The following is a 21,468-nucleotide window of genomic DNA, read 5'->3' as shown; positions in this document are numbered from 1 at the left end:
TCTCTCTCTCTCTCTCTCTCTCTCTCTCTCTGCACACACACACACACACACACACACACACACACACACACACACACACACTTCAACTCTGTATTGTGATTATTATTATTATTATTATTATGTATTATTATCATTAAACTATAATTGTTTCATTAAACAATCATATTATTATGAAACTCAGGGTAATTTAGATTCTAAAACATGGAGGTAGGCTAGGACAGATTGAATGGGAGAAGGTTTTGAGATTGAATGGGGAGAAGGTGCTCCTGACGGGACTTCCAGAGTCAACTGCACAGAAGGCTCTGTCTCCTGGTCTGTCTCCTGGTCTGTCTCCTGGTCTCCAGGTTGAGGAGCCTGGAGACCTCCTGGGATGAGGAGCAGGCAGCTGGCAGATGGCAGATGGGAGGGGGCGGAGGGGTTGTGGAGCTGTAGGAGGTCTTTGAGGCAGGGGGGGGGGCGTCTTTAGAGACAGGCTTGAGGTGAGTAGGGCTGCCTTGGTAGTCCATGCCCTGTGTGATTGGTAGCCAGTGACAGTACTCCGGGTGGGGGGGGGGGGGCGTCCTCAGGATCCTGACAGCGCTGTTTGGGACTTTGGGACTCACTCTCAAAACTGCAGTTTTACGAGTGATGTTTAAACTTTGGAAGGCCGACCAGGAGACCTTTGCTGTCATCCAACCTGGAGGAGATAGATGCACGGATAAGCTTCTCGGCATCAGCTGTTTTTAGGGCAGGACGGGGTTGGCCGATCTTGCAGAGATGGTAAAAGGATAACAGATGTTCTGCATGTGCTTCTCATAGGACTGAGAGGGTGTATAGAGAGGTTGGTCTCAACAGATGATGGGATGACGGGAGGAGGTGTTGTGGCGCCAGAGGACATGTATATGAGGGAGAGGACCCAGGACTGGTTCTGCAGGGCCACTGCAGTGAGGATGTACTGGCACCAGGTCTTAGGGCTGTTAGTGGGAGCAGTGAGGACGTACTGGCACCAGGTCTTAGGGCTGTTAGTGGGAGCAGTGAGGACGTACTGGCACCAGGTCTTAGGGCTGTTAGTGGGAGCAGTGAGGACGTACTGGCACCCTGAAGGCCATAGTGGAGGGTGGGGAACCAACTCAGTTGTGGTGACAGAACCACTCCTGATTCTCTCTTCGACACGAAGCCAGAGCATAAATCAGAGGATCAGGAGTGAGTCTGTCACCATAACTGCTTTTGTTGTACAATACATTTTCCCAGGAATAATGCCACTAAACATCCAAACAACCATGTTATGCCACTGATGATAATATTATTGCATAATAACGCAAGTAGGCTACACCCTTTCAAAATGTACATTTAATTAATTCATTAATTCATTAGAATTGGAATGTAAAATATATGTTTTTAAATTCCTGCCAGAAAGTTACAACTTTCTGGCTGGAATGATGCAGTCCTCTGGGAAAACACCTTAATAAAACAGTAGCGTGTTCTCCTCCACTGTGAGCTGAGCTCCTCACAGAGCAGACAGATGACAGAAGCAGCCCTTGAAGGAGGACAATGCTGGTGACTTTCATTCTTAAGGTCCTGTTCCACCACTAACAAAGAAAAGACAAAAAACAAAAAATGAGAAAACAAATCAATTGTTTATATCAGTTACCATCAGATCAACCATTAGATCAAAACATGTAACATATAGTGATAAGTATGGGTCTATGACTGGATGATCAATACATGTAACAGATGGTGATGATTATATGTCTATTATGGTAGTTCACCACTATGGATGATCAATAGATATAACAGATGGTGATGATTATATGTCTATTATGGTAGTTCACCACTATTGATGATCAATACATATAACAGATAGTGATGATTATATGTCTATTATGGTAGTTCACCACTATGGATGCAATCAGAGGACTGTGTTGAGAAACACAACCTGCCCTGCAACTTTCCTCCCATATCCTGTATGGGGTCATGTGTGAATTGGAACAGGGATATATATATATATATAAATTAAAGTTGTTTCTCTTTCTTCTGACAAAGGTACATATTGTAAATCGTTTTGGATTAAAGTGTCTGCTAAATGCCCTAAATGTAAATGTGAATGGGTCAATATTCCAGGAAATCTGCAATGGCAATTTGCCTGCTCAAAGCCCAGTACCATTCTGGATCACTGCCGGCATGTGATCCGGAAAACTCTTCACATGAAGCAAACCAAGCAGCCAGCAAGCCAGTCCCAAAGCTCTGCTGAGGACGTCTTTGAATCCGTTTGTTGATCTTAACGGGCCGATGCTTTTCTGGTGATCCGATATCAATACAGCTTATTTTGTTTGCAAACCAGCTTCTTTTTCAGGAATGTCTGGAAACTGGACGAGTTCCGAAATAATGGAGCTCTCATTCCACAGGGTTCATGGTGGCCGGTCTGAGTGCTGCATTAACGCCCTCTGCTGGACTCTCCCTTTGCCCATTGCTATTCTATGTGTGAAAGGGAGCAAGAGGGAAATGTTCCAGAACCTAGCTGCATATGGGAATATTGAACATATCTCGCTGTGTCTGAAATGTTATCCCAGTTATTTACCAGGAAATATGCATGAAAGTGGCTATAAGTACATACGATAGATAGATAGATAGATAGATAGATAGATAGATAGATAGATGGTTCAACATTCAATGGATGCCTGCATGTATCAGTCAAACAAGAGATCCTCCACAGACCTACTGGTCTGGTTGGCTAAACTCACCCAGGTGATACCCAGGTATCATGTCCAACTTAGAAACTTAGAAATGCAGTGGGCAGTTTGTGATTGGCTTCTTCAAACACCGGTTACCCAATGGGAAATGAGGGGAAGCACCTTAAGTATTGTATGAGCTAGAGAACAGCTAGCGTTTGGAAAGCCTCTGACAGGGCTGCCCTGGTTATGTGTTCTGATATACAGTTGAATGGGAATTTAAGCAGAGAATCCCAGAAGGGCTGCTCTGGTTGTTTCATTATCCTGAGCGCTTTAAGTCTAGACTCTGTGGTCTGTTTGGAACGGACCAGAGGCCAACGGGGGGCCAATGGAGGGCCAACGGGGGGCCAACGGAGGGCCAACGGAGGGCCAGCGGGGGGCCAACGGAAGGCCAACAGGGGGCCAACGGGGGGCCAACGGAAGGCCAACGGGGGACCAATGGGGGACCAACCAGGGGTAAACAAGAGGGCTAAAACAAGAATGATCCTTTTTAAAACAGCAAGATAGATAGATGGTTGACAGTTAGATGAGGAGACCGACAGATGATGAACAGACGGACCGACAGGTAGATGAACAGACCATGATCCTCCATGTTGTGTACAGGTACAGGCTGCAGTCCGGACCTGCTGTTCTTCCTGTGTGCCATGTACGCACCCATCTGCACCATCGACTTCCAGCACGAGCCCATCAAGCCATGCAAGGCGGTGTGTGAGAGGGCCAAGTCGGGCTGCGAGCCCGTCATGAAGCTCTACAACCACAGCTGGCCCGAGAGCCTGTCCTGCAGCGAGCTGCCCCTTTACGACCGGGGCGTCTGCATCTCCCCCGAGGCCATCGTCAAGGCCGAGGGCCCAGGTAACACTCATCATGAGGGGCCAGGTAACACTCATCATCAGGGGTCAGGCAACACACATTATGAGGGGCCAGGTAAAACTCATTATGAGGGGCCAGGTAACACTCATTATGAGGGGCCAGGTAACACTCATTATGAGGGGCCATCTAACACTCATTATGAGGGACCAGGTAACACTCATTATCAGGTGCCCAGGTAACATTCATTATCAGGTGCCCAGGTAACACTCATTATCAGGTCCCCAGGTAACACTCATTATCAGGTGCCCAGGTAACACTCATTATGAGGGGCCAGGTAACACTCATCATGAGGGGCCAGGTAACACTCATTATGAGGGGCCCAGGTAACACTCATTATGAGGGGCCAGGTAACACTCATTATCAGGGGCCCAGGTAACACTCATTATCAGGGGCCCAGGTAACACTCATTATCAGGGGCCCAGGTAACACTCATTATGAGGGGCCAGGTAACACTCATTATGAGGGGCCTATGTACAATCATTATGAGGGGCCAGGTAACACTCATTATCAGGGGCCCAGGTAACACTCATTATCAGGGGCCAGGTAACACTCATTATCAGGGGCCAGGTAACACTCTTGCCCAGGTTGCCCTGCTATCTGGCCGTGATGCCCTTCTGAACATCGTATACCCATTGGCCACTGTGGCCTTGGTGGCCCGCGCTCTGGACATTTTGTTTTTTTCTTCCCCCTTGCCTCTCTGCCCGCTCCTGTCAAGTCCGCTCCGGCCACGGAATGTTAGTACATGTACTTGATTGGTCAACACAACAGTAACAATATGTTATCAAGTGTAACCAATAAAAATGCAAGCGTTAAAGAGCTCTCGTTGACCGGCTACCCGATCCGTACAGCACAGCGATCCCAAAGACGACGTGACAATAAATGTAAGTGTTCGAAAAACGATCAACAAATAGCTTTATTCTGAATCAAATAGCTTTTGAGTAGCTTAGCTCTTTTATTGACCAAGTAATGCGGTAGCGTCCACACAAGTTACATTTTCTCAAGCATTTCTGAAGTTCAAGCACAGCGGAGCTTTTTGCTGCACTCTGAAATAAAACTGCTTAGAATCAGTAAGTGATGCCTCCGCCAGTGTTGCCAGATTGGGCCAGATTTCCCGCCCAATCTGGCAACACTGGCGACCCCCATGACAGCAGAGGGAGGGTTATTATAATTTTGAAATAATCGTAATTATAATATGTAATTTAAAAAAATATATTACTTATAGCAAATTCTAATCTTATAGACAATAATACAGTTTTAACATTTAACAAAATAAATAATAAAAGAAAAAATAAATTCAATAAATTCACTCAACTTTTTTTCCTTTTGAAAAAGAAGTGGATAATTATCGCAAAAGGGCTCTTCAAGATGCAGATAAAAACTGCAATAAACACTGTTTATTAAAAAGGTGTTAGTGCTTTTAGAAATGGATTAATCTATTTACCGGTAAGTGAAATCCAAATCATGTTTTTTAACTTGGCCTTGATGCCCTGGCATGTGGCCTTTGTGCCCTCAAAAAATTGCCCTGCTGCAGGCCAAGTGACCTAGCCCCTAAAGTCAGGAAATTCCAGGCCTGGTCCCAGGTAACACTCAGGGGGCAAGGTAACACTCATTATCAGGGGCCCAGGTAACACTCATTATCAGGGGGCCAGGTAACACTCATTATCAGGGGGCCAGGTAACACTCATTATCAGGTGCCCAGGTAACACTCATTATGAGGGGGCCAAGGTAACACTCATTATGAGGGGCCAAGGTAACACTCATTATCAGGGGCCAGGTAACACTCATTATGAGGGGGCCAGGTAACACTCATTATCAGGGGGCCAGGTAACGCTCATTATCAGGTGCCCAGGTAACACTCATTATCAGGGGGCCAGGTAACACTCATTATCAGGGGGCCAGGTAACACTCATTATGAGGGGCCAGGTAACACTCATTATGAGGGGCCTATGTACAATCATTATGAGGGGCCAGGTAACACTCATTATCAGGGGCCCAGGTAACACTCATTATCAGGGGCCAGGTAACACTCATTATGAGGGGCCAGGTAGCACTCATTATCAGGGGGCCAAGCACTGGAGATGCGAGCACTTGTATGGTACTGGTTATTCAACTGATATCCACCCCTTTCTCTGGTTCGTCCAGAACTGCCTGGTCACTTTAAATTAAGCTTTCCACAATGATAGAAGGTCACTGAACAGGCCATGGCCAAATGTTTACCTATTGGCACTTTAGCCAGCATGTCCTGATATTCAGTTCAACTTGTACATAATGGGCCCTATCTTGCACCCAGCGCAATTGACTTTTTACACCGACGCATGTATCATTGCTAGTTTGCACCTGGTGTAAAGCTGATTTTCCCCCGCGGCAAACTCGCGCCACTACACTTTGATGAAAAACTCATTTGATCCTTTGTGGTATGGTCGTCTCGGGCTAGGTATGACTCAGAGAGTGGTAAATGTTCAACGCGTGGCTTATTCTAACAGAGGCATGAGGCATGAGGCATCTCAAACAGTAAACAAACAGTTCATATTGGAAGTGGGCGGAATGGTAAATAAGCCACGCCTACATGTTCTAATTTACCCAGGTAAACCTTTGGTCTGTCTTGGCTTTAGCGGAAATGGCATAGTGGCCATGTTTGTAGTCTAACCTATCTACAAACTCATAAAACCTTATATGGTGTTGTCCATTATGTGGAGAAGAAACCATTCATAACTGTTGTTAGCTTGAAACATCAGAAGAAGCATAGACTAAAATCATTTACATCAACTTGTGCCCGGAGAGGCGTGTCCCGGCGCAAATTATACATGGTGTTATTTTAGTGATTGTGCCACTGAGCGTCAAATACCTGGTCTAAATGCACTAGTGGCTAGCGCAGTTGGTCTTGCTATTTTACAGCTGATACAGCGGTAAGAAGTTGTACTTTTAAATCAATGCATCTGCAAACATTGTAGAGCAAACACATATTTTCTTATATCTTTCTTTCTCGAGTGAGTGTTTAAAAGAATGAATGCGGGTGCGCGTGGGTTCAACTATATGTGTGCACCCATCTGTTTAAAGACACGCAAACTAAACACGTAACGCATAATACAGTCCATGGTGATGTATATTAACAGGGGGACACATGCATATTATGAACACAAGTCAATAACGATAATGTATACAATACTGGTAACAAACAATGTTTGTTAATGTATTGCAGCATATCATTAAATAGACCCACAGTAGTTTCGGCCACAGGACCACATATCATGTGTTAATTCTCTTTGCCGACATTTACATGACAACTCAGTGTTTCTGAAGTTGTAGAAGAAAACGCTATTTACATGTGTGAATTATGCCTGTTACTGTATTTATTTGGCCATAAACTGAGCCATTTGAAGTTTGAAATTCATGTGGTCATGCATCTGTCTCAGCGGAGACTGCAAACGTACTGTCAAAATATCAACTCGTCAAGTTCAAATGCGCTGGCTCTTAAAGGGGATGGGAGATGGAACTCTCATTGGTTTATTGCACGTTACGCACAAAACACACCTACGGGATTCAGACCAACCCATTTTAGATTTGCGTCGGGTAATGTATCCGCCGGTATAATAGCAACAGTGCCAGAGATCCGCCCACAAAGCTACTTGTGTTTCATACTTGCGTTTCAGACTGTTAAAATAGGGCCCAATGTCTCTCTTCATGATGAACTCATTTTATTCAAGAAGCCATAACTTCAGTATACTTGATTTTTTTTTCTAATGCTTAAATCCCAAAGGATTTATTATTGACCCCTTTATTCCCTCCTGTTCCCCCAGGTAGATAGGAGGGAACACGGTTGGGGTTTCACATACTAATTGGTCTTATTGGTCAAGTATCATGAAGTGGATTGATCAATCAGCATGGATGGTAGAGGCAATCATTTATCCAATCGGCTTTAGGGTAACCCTTACCCATACAGCCTAACCCTAACTCATACAACCCGAAGCCATGCAACCTAACCCTGACCATAACACTAACACAAGCACCTTAACCCTAACCCATACAACCTAACCCTGACCACAACACTAACCAATACACCTCAACTCTAACCCATATAACCTGACCCTGACCACAACACTAACCAATACAACCTAACCCTGACCACAACACTAACCAATTCACCTTAACCCTAACCCATACAACCTAACACTGACCACAACACTAACCAATACACCTCAACTCTAACCCATATAACCTAACCCTGACCACAACACTAACCAATACACCTTAACCCTAACCCATACAACCTAACCCTGACCACAACACTAACCAATACACCTTAACCCTAACCCATACAACCTAACACTGACCACAACACTAACCAATACACCTCAACCCTAACCCATATAACCTAACCCTTACCCATAAAACCTAATCCAACCCTCCACCGATGTATAGACAGAAGTTAGTAGTAAATAATACTAGAGAGATGATGACTATTGTTATATTTCCTAGATCCGTACTATCAGGACCCAGCCAGGTGTGCCCCAGGCAAGTACATGTCTATATCTAACCCTATGCTACACTACTGCATCAGAACATGTCTATATCGAACCCAATTCTACACTAACGCTACAAAGCACGTCTATATAGTTAAAGATGTATGTAGATGTATGTTGCATTAGCGTCACATTGTGTACTGTGAGCTGAGGGCTTTCAGTCTGAAAACGTCCTTTTCATTTCAGAATCCAGTCCAGACTTTCCCAACAACCTCCACTGCAAAGGACCTAATGAAGGTGACCAGCGTAACTCTTCATTCATTTTTGTTGGTTTTTTTGTTGATTTTTTGTCACACTCAAAGCTTATCTGACATCCAGAGCCACTTGCCTGCAGAATCAATACTTGCTTACTTAATAGTTGGCTTATAATAGTTTATAGTATAGTTTAGTTTAGGGTGACCAGATTTCCTGAAGTTAAAACTGGGACACTTTGCACGTGACCGTAGTATGTGCGTGCATGTGAGGTCATAGACGCCGATATTAAGCTCAATTTCAACACGTAGGACCAGTGGCGGCGGGTGATAAGATTTTGGGGTGGGCCGCAGTCAGGGATGGGGGGTCTGGGGGGGGATCTGGGGTGATTTGGTAGATGTGATTTCCTCTATTCTGGTGCATTTTGGGAATGGCCACTACCTAAAAAATCATTCAGATTCATAAACTACATCTTGACCTACTTTATGGCATTCCACCAACCATTGCTATTTGTCCTATGGGTGTTATTCTGATATTGAGGCAAATCATGATCACTGTCCTATAGGATTACTGCTCACAACAAAGACTAATGGGGAAAAAAATCATGTATGTTTTTGGTAGGCTTATTTACACATTTATTTAGAAAATATGAAAAGACATTGAATGAGTTTCGTGTGTGTGTGTGTGTGTGTGTGCGTGTGCGTGTGCGTGAGACGTCAACCTCATAGGGCTCCGAAAAAATGACCTCATACAAACGCTCTTTAAATTAGCCTACACATATTTGTTTGAGGAGTGAATTTTCTCCAAAATCGATTTGCTGACAGCCTGCTGTGGAATTGCGGACAGGTGTCATCAAAATTGGCCCGTGTAACAAGCACGCCTTTAGGTGGGAACGGTCATGTGGTCCCCATCGTCAGTCCAAGATAATGATGGAAAGATCAGCTCAATGGGAGCATTAGTGCCAGGCAGACACTCAGCAAACTGACAAATTATATATTTTTGTACCCTGCTTCTGAAATGTGCAAACATCTCCACCCAGCGCTCGTCCGCTGGGTGGATTCCACTGTGCATTCCAGCGCTGCATTCCACTGTGTGATCATCCCTGTTGTGTGTGCCCTCACACATTGTTGAAATCATATGCTGGATGCTTTAATCTTTCTATGTGTTTTGAGTTAATGATCGGGCCACGTTGGCTATGTAATTGTTAGTGGATGGTGGAAACCGGAACATTTTAGCGTCCCGACAGGCTTTTGCTGGGACTCGGGACACGCAACTCAACTCTGTCCTGGTAAAACCGGGACGTCTGGTCAACCTAGTTTAGTTATTTATTTATCTCATATTTACTACTATGTATATGTGTGTGTGTGTGTGTGTGTGTGTGTGTGTGAGCAGATCGATGTACCTGTAAGACAGTTCGACTGGGCTTGAAGACTTACCTAAAGAACAACTATAATTATGGTAATGTGATCTCCGCAATACACTAACTAATCAAACTAACCTGAACCTCGACAACCCCACCCTACCCCAAACTTTCCGAACCACAACAGACTAATGCTAACCCTACAACTCATTGTAGATCAGACAGGTAACATATGGCCACATGAAATAGTAACTTACCACTTTTTTTAATTACCTACAATTACCTAATTACTAAAAATACCTTTACTAACCATACCCAAAGACAAATGGATTCAAGGGATTCTTTCCACTCTGATGAGAGAGGCACATGTTATTGACAAGCAGTTCCAGTATTTGATGGGGAAGTAGAAATGGAGACGTTTTACCTCCACTCAAAGACACCCAAACCAAGATCCAGCTGGTTGCTACTGAAGAACCTCCTGTGTGGGAGACCCAGTATGTCCCACTGTGGCAGGGAGAGCACCAGGGGGCAATTAACTGAACTACTTCCTGAACCAAGAAACAGAAATTGCAATGTTTTTTGTGGAAAATGTATTTCTGATCCCTTTAAGGGTTTAGTGAAGTTAAAACACAGCCAGCGGACTTTGAGGAAGATACCAACATCCTGTTTACAGCAACCAACATCCTGTTTACAGCACTGAAGGGGTAACCAACATCCTGTTTACAGCACTGAAGGGGTAACCAACATCCTGTTTGGGTGGAGCTACAGGATGTAGGCTGGGTGGTGTACAGGACGTAGGTCCAATGTTCAGGAGACATGCTCGTCAAAACTCAACATTTCCAGTCAATTGACTGATTCATTTATTCAGTTATTCATTCATAACTACTCCATCTTGAACCATGTTTCTTTAACTACACTCAATTTGAAGATGATTTGCTCCAGTAAACCCCTCCTTTTCGCTCCTCAAATAAAATTTTACCAATTTGGGCCATGTTGTTTAGTCAATCGACTTATATTGTCCTTTCTGAGCAGTTAAAGGACAATTCCGGTATTCAGCACTTTGAACCCCCTTTCTGGGTTGTCTAGGATGAAATAGAGTGGTTGACACCGAAATGTTGATGGCTCATTTAGAATCGCCCCTGCCTGCTTCAGAATGGCTAGCTATGTGCACAAACCTGTCCTTAAAACAACCCTAAACCCTTAGTTTTGTAAATCCCATTGATTTCTGTTGGAAGACTCATTGCTCGTTGGCCAGAAAGGGGGGCTGTTTACGTTTGGTTGTAGTCTTTTCGCTCGTTTATAGCCCTACTGTTGAGACGGAGAAGCGAGCGAAAAGACTACAACCAAACGTAAACAGCCCCCCTTTTCGTTTCCGGTCAACGAGCAATGAGTCTTCCAACAGAAATCAATGACAAAAATGACAAATAAAATAAAACACAACAAGAAAATAAAAAACAAGAAACTGTATTTCGCTACGATACTTGATTTGGAACATCAACGAACAACACTAACCACTCGGTGAGTTGCACATTTCTGAAAACAAACGTTTAGGGTTGTTTTAAGGACAGGGTTGTGTATGACCGTAGCCATTCTGAAGCAGGCAGGGCGATTCTAAATGAGCCAACTACCGGACCAATAGACGGGACCAATCGTCAAAATTTCAGTGTCAACCGCTCTATTTCATCCTAGACAACCCAGAAAGGGGGCTCAAAGTGCTAAATACTGGAATTCTCCTTTAAAGCCCTTAAGCAACCAGAAAATGCTTCCACCAAATCCAACATTTGGGCAAGGTGTGGTCATTTATGTCACAAGCCAGGGAAATTGTGATGCCACGCCTCGATTGAGAAAAAAATGTAATCTCACTCTGAATGATTGCATTTCATTTGATTATTTGATATGGACGGAGCACATCAATGAACATCAGATAAGATACAAGATGTAGACTGGCCGATGTTGATCTAAATGCTCATATACCTCCACAGACACTAGGTAGGTAACAAAAACTGAATAGTTACTGAATAGTTAATAGTTAAGTGGCAATATACTACAAATACAAAGTTTTGAAGCGGCAAGAGGCAAATTTGTAAATCCTGATTTAGACACATGCTAGTTTCATGACTATAAGTTAAGCAGTCAGGTGATGTACTTTTTGAAGATTGGAGAGCTGTAGCTGTAGCATGTAAACCCAGAGAGTTAAACAACCATATTTAAACCTCTTTCCCACTCCCCCAACATTAAGCTCAATGTATTGAATCAGCAATATGGGGTCTGAACACAGCCACCACAAGGTTACATTTTATATGTAATCATTTGAAACTTTTGACTGAATCATTCAACATTTAAATTCAAAATGAATATTTAATCTTCAGTTTCTTTGAACAAATTCAAAACCTACATTCAAAATACACCTGGCCCAGGAAGTTATGTACTGGAAGGACAAAATAAAGGCGCAATACAATACCATATTCGTATACCATATACCATACTTCGTAATCCAAGTCTGGTGCTTAACCATGGTGAGTGGATCTCAATCCACAATGAATATAAATATGATCATTTATTTAGTTTATACGGAATGAACAATGTTCCAAATTAAGTTTTTACAAAATTTTCCCAATAGAATTTCAAATGTGCACTTTGAATGTGAGTTTTTAATTTAGGTTTTTAACTAATATATAGAAACTAAATGTATACTCCTGAATACTCTTGTATAATTAATTTCATTGTTCACTATGCAGAACAATTTCTACTTTCAAAATGTAGATTTCAATGTTGAATAATTCACTTGAAGTCCGTCAAAGGTTTCAAATGATTGAATCTAAAATGCAACTTCCTGGTGGCCCTGTGGTGACTCTGAGCTCCTTTAATCCCCGGTCGTAAGTGTTACTGGTGTGATCAGTGACTCCTCCCTCAGAGATCAGTCACCTCTCTCCTCAGTGATCAGTGACCTCTCTCCTCAGTGATCAGTGACTCCTCTCCCTCAGTGATAAGTCACCTCTCTCCTCAGTGATCAGTCACCTCTCTCCTCAGTGATAAGTCACCTCTCTCCTCAGTGATCAGTGACCTCTCTCCTCAGTGATCAGTGACCTCTCTCCTCAGTGATCAGTGACTCCTCTCCCTCAGTGATAAGTCACCTCTCTCCTCAGTGATCAGTGACTCCTCTCTCCTCAGTGATAAGTCACCTCTCTCCTCAGTGATCAGTCACCTCTCTCCTCAGTGATCAGTGACTCCTCTCCCTCAGTGATAAGTCACCTCTCTCCTCAGTGATCAGGGTGAAGGAGAGGAGGGGGTCTGGTTGTGATCGGTGACCTCTCTCCTCAGTGATCAGAGCCAGGGTGAAGGAGGTGAGGACTCGGGGTCTGGAGCTCACGGCCGCCGTGGAGGTGAAGGAGGTGTTGAAGTCCTCGCTGGTGAACATCCCCAGAGAAACCCACACCCTGTTCTACACCTCATCCTGCCCCTGCCCCCCGCTTTCCCCAGGGGTGGATTACATCATCCTGGGCTACGAGAACGAGGAGAGGTCAAGGTAAGAATACACTATGTATTGAATCATTCTACTCCCTTAATATGCAGGAGATGTATATTCCAAGGAGCCATATACATGGCTCCATATACATGGCTGTGTGTGTGTGTGTGTGTGTGTGTGTGTGTGTGTGCGTGTGTGTGCGTGTGCGTGTATCAGACTGCTCCTTATTGAAGGTTCTGTTGCCCAGAAGTGGAAAGACAGGATAGGAAGAAAGGTGAAGGTAAGAAATACACTCTAAATACACTCTGAATATACTAAGATACACTGAAACACTCTAAATGCACTCTGAATATACTAAGATACACTGAAACACTCTAAATACACTCTGAATATACTAAGATACACTAAATACACTCTTAATATACTGAGTTACGCAAAATAAGTATTACTGTGCGTTCACACCAAACGCAACGCGCGACTCCATTCAAAGTCAACGTAGAGACGCGAATCGGGCGAAATTTGACTAACCTAACCATTTGACTAACCCTGCGGCAAGATTTGACTTGTGGCGCGGCATTTCGCCTTGTCTCGGGCGAGCGAGTTCACAAGGATTTGCAGCGCGACACTTTCGCTGGAGTTGAAATATTTGAACTTTGCCGCGACATTCGTGTGATGACAGCCAATCAGCGTTCACTCCCTGGGTGACGTAACGTAACAGCCAATCAGCATTCAACCGGCCGGGCCAACTGCTCCCTGCACTCCGCAGTGAACCGCAGCTTGGAGGAGAAAGTAGTTGTTGCTGTTTGCGACTCCCGGAGCTCTATATATAATATTCTATGATATTTTATAATATAATATAGAAATATATATATAATATAATATATAATATCACGGCACAAAGCTGTGTGCGCCTGAAAAACAAATTTCAATACTGATAAATTATGATTTATGAGTACATGATAAATAAAACTTGAACTTGAACTTGAACTTGAAAATCTGACCTTTATAAAACAGTCTGAAGGCGTATTCCCAGTAGTCCCCTCCTGCTGGCTAGTAGAACCAATCAGGACATAACCCTGGCCCTCACACGGCTTATACCAAATGTGTCGCACAACATTCTTTAAGTCCACAGCAACGTTGACACAAATGACAAATTTAAATGCCATGGCCGCGCATGGACTGTCCACAGCTCACGAGCAGAGCCTCACCGACTATCAACCATCTGACAGCTCAGAGCAGACGGGATGCATCAACAGAATACAACCCTGGTGCTCCAGTGATGCACTGGATGCAGGGAGCAAAGCGCCTGTCCAGATCTCTCTCTCTCTCTCTCTCTCTCTCTCTCTGTCAGATAGCTGTCACTCTACCTGTCTCTCCACCTCTCTGTCAAACTATCTGTCTCTCTAATCTGTTTGTAACTCTACCTGTCCCTCCACCTATCTGTCTCTCTTACCTGTCTTTCTTTGTCCTCTCTGTCCCTCTAACTGTCTGTCTCTCCCTGTCTGTCCCTCTGCAGCGCTGGGACCAGGTGCTCCAGGAGAGGACCTCAGGGAGAGCAGCTCAGCGCGGCGTCCACCACTGAGACCTTATGTGTGCGCTCACACAACACAACATACACAACACAACACAAATATAACCACAACCAAAGTACTATTATACAACAGTTGGCCCACATGACAATACTACACCATACTGCACCAACATGACAGTACTACACTATACTGCACCAACATGACAGTACTACACCATACTGCACCAACATGTCAATACTACACCATACTGCACCAACATGACAGTACTACACCATACTGCACCAACATGACAGTACTACACCATACTGCACCAACATGACAGTACTACACCATACTGCACCAACATGACAGTACTACACTATACTGCACCAACATGACAGTACTACACCATACTGCACCAACATGTCAATACTACACCATACTGCACCAACATGACAGTACTACACCATACTGCACCAACATGACAATACTACACTATACTGCACCAACATGTCAATACTACACCAACATGACAATACTACACTATACTGCACCAACATGTCAATACTACACCAACATGACAATACTACACTATACTGCACCAACATGTCAATACTACACCAACATGACAATACTACACTATACTGCACCAACATGTCAATACTACACCAACATGACAATACTACACCATACTGCACCAACATGTCAATACTACACCAACATGACAGTACTACACTATACTGCACCAACATGTCAATACTACACCATACTGCACCAACATGACAGTACTACACTATACTGCACCAACATGACAATACTGCACCAACATGTCAATACTACACCACATGACAGTACTACACTATACTGCACAAACATGTCAATGCTATACCGACATGTCAATACTACACTATACTGTACCAACATGTCAATACTACACCATACTGCACCAACATGACAGTACTACACTATACTGCACCAACATGACAATACTACACCATACTGCACCAACATGTCAGTACTACACTATACTGCACCAACATGTCAATACTACACCAACATGTCAATACTACACTATACTGCACCAACATGACAATACTACACTATACTGCACCAACATGACAGTAATACACTATACTGCACCAACATGACAATAATACACTATATGAGACCAACATTACAATACTACACCATACTGCACCAACATGACAGTACTACACCAACATGACCATACTACACTATATGAGACCAACATTACAATACTACACTATACTGCACCAACATTGCAATACTACACCAACATGACGATACTGCACCAACATTACAATACTACACTTTATTGCACCAACATGATAATACAAAACTATACTGCACCAACATTGCAATACTACACTATATGAGACCAACATTACAATACTACACTATGAGGTCCACAGATTATTTACTTTAATAAACTTGAATAACACTTTTATTATAAGTATTATTATTACTAATAAAGCATGACCCTACAATACTGTACTTCTATACTACATGTTACCATAGCAACATGACCTTACAATACTGCACTACTATACTACATGTTACTATAGCAACATGACCGTACAATACTGCACTACTATACTACATGTTACCATAGCAACATGACCGTACAATACTGCACTACTATACTACATGTTACCATAGCAACATGACCGTACAATACTGCCTCACAAGTGAATCAGATATGCCCCAACAATCTAAATATTCTAGATACAATGACTATTACAACTATTTATTCCGTCTATTTTAGGTATAAAGAGGTTATATTCACTACCCCAGTAAATGGGCTACATTTATAAAGTTTTAAAGTTATTAAGATGTTCTATTCATGTATTCATGTACATTTGAAATCCAAAGTGAATAAATATTTACCATATCATTCAAAAGATTGTGTTGTTTAGCTTTGGTTGTGAAAGGATTAGCTGGGTGTGAAAGCTTTCCGATAACCAACACAATGAGTGGACACACAGAACGCAGAGGCAGAGTTCAGAAAAAGAATGCAAATGTTTCTACTTTAGCTCAAAGGTAACTTCAGTGGTTTGTCTGGATTCTCCCAGTGACCATACCACTCATGGAGTATACTAACTATAATAGAGTATTTTTGGAGAATTATTAGAAACGTATACATATATATAAAGGTATACATATATGATAATGTATACATATATATTTGGTTGGCTGGTTGGCTGCTTAGTGTCCTATGTGTATTATGGGTATTAAGGAAAAGCCTGTTTATTAGAAACTATACAGGTAAACTCAAAATGAAAGGTTATAATAGAATAGTCATCCTATTTAATGACACAAAGGTTAACTGATGAAATGTCTGGCGCCATCCTTCACACCAGAGCTGTGGTCGAAGTCTTTTTTTCTCTATGGAATGTTGTACTGTATGTCTCTATGGACATACAGTATATATGTCAATTGGACATATGTCCATATTCTAAAACAGTATGGACATATTGTCTTACCTTTTCAAAACAAATAGTACAGGGCCAGGATATCAAACCATTTATGCTGCTATGACAACAAAGTGTCATAGCAGCATATCCACCCAATAGAATATGGGGAAGTAACTTAAACAAGGCTCAGGGGTGAGGGGTCTGTTGAGGGGAGAGACAGCAGGGAGACCGACACATAGAAAGAGACAGGAAACAGAGAGGCAGACAGCAACGAGGGAGACGGAAACGTGAATGTGACACAGGCCTGGTGAGGATAAATAGCTTCACTGTCCTCCTCCTCCTCCTCCTCCTCCTCACTTCCTCTCCCGTACAGCAGATTTTCGTCAGTATGCGACTGGATCCAAAACACATGTTCTCCCTCTGAAACAGCCGTCTCCAGCATGAGTCAGACTGCAGACTAGGATATAGAGGCAGCACTAAGTCATCAATAGTTACTGCTTGCACTGAAGTGACTTTAGTTACATAATTGGTTGGGCTATGGAAAGAGCTAGGGTTAGCAAGTCACTAACTGGGTCAGGGTTAGTTTGTTTATGACTATGTTAGGGTTAGTGAGTCGACAACTAGGTTTGAGTTTTAGTCGTAAACTAGGTAATGGTAGTTTCTGGTAAGTATGTTGATAACTAAGTTATGGTTAGTTAGCTGAATCCCTAAATGACAATAAAACCAGATTATGTACCTACTGTCAACAGATTAATATGAGAGATAGACAGACAGGGAGAGAAATATAAAAGATAGAGAGTGATAGACAGAGAGAGAGAAAAATAAAAGATAGAGAGATAGAGAGAGAGCGAGAGAGACAGACAGACAGACAGAGGAAGAGAAAGAGAAAAGAGAGACAGACAGACAGAGAAAGAAACAGATAATATGTAAAGACAGACAGAGAGAGAGAAACAGAAAGGATATAGATGGAGAGCGAGTGAGAGCGCTCATTAGGGTTAAATAAAGCTCTCTCTGTGAGTCCACACGACTGACCTCAGCCAGTGTGTGTGTGTGTGTGTGTGTGTGCGTGTGTGTGTGCAGTAGCAATGGTGTCTTCTCAGCTGTATGAGCAAGGGAGAGTTATTCAAATGTGGGAAGGAAAAATCCATGTCATTGTTTTTTATTTGAAAAATCAGGATCTCAGGACTTTATTGATGGTATCGGGGAACAGCTGCGCCCCTGTTCCGGGGAACAGGGGAGTTTATATATATATATATATATATATATATATATATATATATATATATATATATATATATATATATATATATATATATATATATATATATATATATATATATATATCTGTTATACACTGATATACACTTCAATACATAAACTAATGATCTCACAATAAATAAAAAAATTTAAATTCATATTTATTCTGAAAAATAGGACATTTTATGATACAAGAATAATATGAGTAAGAATATTAGCTAGTTAAATGTACAGCATAAATCAAGTGCAATATTAGTTTTGCAAATTTTAATTAAATTTGAAAAGTATTGCAAATTTGAATTATTTCACAGAAAAATTGCAACGTTGAAAATGCAACGTTGAAGATGTAAATGATGTATTTGATCTATTTATGATAATGATGGGGTTGTACCAGAACAGAGGTGAGTCTCAGAGAACACCAACACAGAGAGGAGGAGGAGGAGTCCTTCACTGACACAGAGAGGAGGAGGAGGAGTCCTTCACTGACACAGAGAGGAGGAGGAGGAGGAGGTCTCTGGTTTAATCTTCTGTTCTGTGTGCTCCACAAAATGCAGAGGACAGGAGGGTTCATCTGGTACCATCACCATCACAACCACTCAACACCATCACCATTACAACCACTCAACCCTGAACACCATCACCATCACAACCACTCAACACCATCACCATCACAACCACTCAACACCATCACACCATATTGATGTTTCCGTTGTAATAAAATCAACATGAACACGAACCTGGTGGTCTACTGCCACTCTGTGGTCATGAGACATAAATGCGGTCGCTCACCAAAAACAGGATTTTTAAAGCGTGGATCTTCTGCCAGACAGCCCAGGGTCAGTGCATTGTCGCTTCATAACGCGTCTTCAACAGTGAATAATAATAATAAAATAATAATAAAAAATTGAATTTATATAGCGCTTTTCTAGACACTCAAGACACCCAAAGCGCTTTACAGTGAAGGGGGGACCTCACTAACCACCACCAATGTGTAGCACCCACTTGGATGATGCACGGCAGCCAATCAGCGCCAGAACGCTCACCACACACCAGCTTGAGGTGGAGAGTGAGGGAATTAATGAATGAGCCAATTATCTATAGGGGGATGATTAGGGGGCCAGATTGAATGAGCCTGGTTGGGCAGTTTTAGCCAGGACACCGGGGGATCCCCTACTCTTTGCGATAAGTGCCCTGGGATCTTTTATGACCTCAGTGAGTCAGGACCTCGGTTTTACGTCTCCTCCGAAGGACGGCACCTTCCACAGCACAGTGTCCCCGTCACTGCACTGGGGCATCGGTATTGATGTTTTGGCCAGAGGGAACAGTGCCACCTACAGGCCACCACCCGACACCACTTACAGCACCTGGTATTCCGAGGGGGGCTCCCATCCAAGTAGATGGGTCTAGACTACAGGAAGACCGGGTCCAGGTCTTTATCAAACCAGAATTATTCCACACTTTCACAGGGTGGCTTTGCTCCGTCTGATCCGAAAATAAATGTGATCGTCCCGAACAGAAGACCTTATCTAAACGGCAGCATGTGTCAGGGCTGAATGCAGACGTAGCCTCCAGCGTGGTTGGTGCCCTGGGCCCTAGCAGAGGCTGAGCACGGGCTCTGAACTCTGCCAGGTGAACTGTGTGAGCCAATTGGATAACCCAGTTCACTTACACCTTTAAAAATTTCAGAACTACATCCTTTGCTCAAAATAAATCATTTTGTAGTAAAAGATATACAATAATACATTTTGTTGAAATTGTAAAATATATTTAATACATAACAATGCGCTTACATAAAATATCAGTGTTCAGTAACATCTTATCTGAAGTTCAGTGTTTTACCTCACAGAGTAAATACCAATAACACTGTTTGAATACATTAAATACTTCCAGAGATGAGTGGGAGATATGGGTGACCATTAACAATCTGCAACCGGTCAGCAGGGGTCATAGAGGAGGAGGAGGAGTCAAAGAAGAAGGAGAAGGAGGAGGAGGAGGAGGAGGAGGAGTCAAAGAAGAAGGAGGAGGAGGAGTCATAGGAGGAGGAGGAGGAGCAGGAGTCATGGATGAGATCAAGGAGGAGTCATGGAGGAAGGTTATGGACTTCAGGGTAGGGGAGAGGAGAGCGGGAGGTTCATGTTGGTTCATATCAACTTGCTCTATGGATTGGCCAAGTTGAATGGTTCTCGTTTTCAAGGAGTCTGAGAAGGTCCATTAACTGTGACTCAGTGGTGGATATTTCTCATCTGCTTCAGGACTTTGTTCTTTATCAGTCCCAGATCCTCAAAGCTCATCCTGATGAGAAGATGGAGAAAAGGTTAACGGTTGTTGTTGAAAACACATCCTGTCACCTGACCAGTAGTTATCAAGCCTCTTCATGTATCCTATTTCATTATCAAATGTTTGAAAATGTTAACCAACGTAAAATGTAGATCCTTCTCGATCGATCGACCTTCAGGAAACAACCAAGGTCAAATAAGATTATCATAAACAATAAAAACATTGGAAACAATGTTTTTCTTTGGTTATTATTTCCCACTCAAATCCGTTGTGTTGCTAACTGTTCCTTTTTCAACTGAAACAGTGCAGTGGTCCGTGAGCTCTCTGCGGCCCGGAGGGCCATCAGAGGAGGGGCGGCTCACTGGCGCCTCAACGGCCAGTCCAAACGCCTCAACGGCCAGTCCAAACGCCCCGAGGTGCAGGGTTGTGTCGACGGCTCTGACGGCTCCGTCAAAGAGTTCAAAAAGCCAGAGCTTCACCTCTCGATGTTGAACACAATCGATCGACTTCCACTCATAAATGATGACATTCTTTCCATGTTGATCGTTTTTCGATGATGTTGAATCCATCGTACATACTGAACGATACACAACTGAGTCTCATAAATAAGACTTCAAAAAGATTTCTAAAAGATTTCTAAGCTCTATCCTGTTGACGATGAATGAATGAAGGAAGCCGTTTGATGGCCCGTGATTGGTTAAAGATCCCATCATGTTAAAAATACCTCTTATTATTCTCACACTGTTCATTTCTACAAAACCAATTTCAGCATCTTTCAAAAACGTTCAGTTTTGTATCATGTCGCTTTAAAGGTCCCATGGCATGCTACTTTATGGATGCTTTAATATAGGTGTTAGTGGGCCCCTAATACA

General features: G+C 42.8%; 2 protein-coding genes across 2 annotated transcripts in view; one reads left to right on the top strand and one right to left on the bottom strand.

Moving 5' to 3' along the window:
• frzb (frizzled related protein) overlaps positions 1–16,524 on the top strand; it is a 17,650-nt gene extending 1,126 nt beyond the window's left edge. Inside the window, exons 2-8 of the mRNA XM_084478405.1 lie at positions 3,312–3,560; positions 8,055–8,090; positions 8,285–8,335; positions 9,683–9,748; positions 12,972–13,176; positions 13,333–13,396; positions 14,633–16,524. Of these exons, the coding sequence (XP_084334531.1) occupies positions 3,312–3,560; positions 8,055–8,090; positions 8,285–8,335; positions 9,683–9,748; positions 12,972–13,176; positions 13,333–13,396; positions 14,633–14,698 (737 nt within the window). The 3' untranslated portion in view covers positions 14,699–16,524. The remainder of the gene's footprint in view (positions 1–3,311; positions 3,561–8,054; positions 8,091–8,284; positions 8,336–9,682; positions 9,749–12,971; positions 13,177–13,332; positions 13,397–14,632) is intronic.
• A 3,549-nt stretch (positions 16,525–20,073) lies between these two features.
• dnajc10 (DnaJ (Hsp40) homolog, subfamily C, member 10) overlaps positions 20,074–21,468 on the bottom strand; it is a 28,583-nt gene continuing 27,188 nt past the window's right edge. Inside the window, exon 25 of the mRNA XM_084478976.1 lies at positions 20,074–20,611. Coding sequence (XP_084335102.1) covers positions 20,600–20,611 — 12 coding nt within the window. The 3' untranslated portion in view covers positions 20,074–20,599. The remainder of the gene's footprint in view (positions 20,612–21,468) is intronic.

This window comes from Micromesistius poutassou (assembly GCF_964030765.1).
Source record: "Micromesistius poutassou genome assembly, chromosome: 14".
Taxonomy (NCBI): domain Eukaryota; kingdom Metazoa; phylum Chordata; class Actinopteri; order Gadiformes; family Gadidae; genus Micromesistius; species Micromesistius poutassou.
This window is presented reverse-complemented; position numbering and strand designations above follow the sequence as displayed.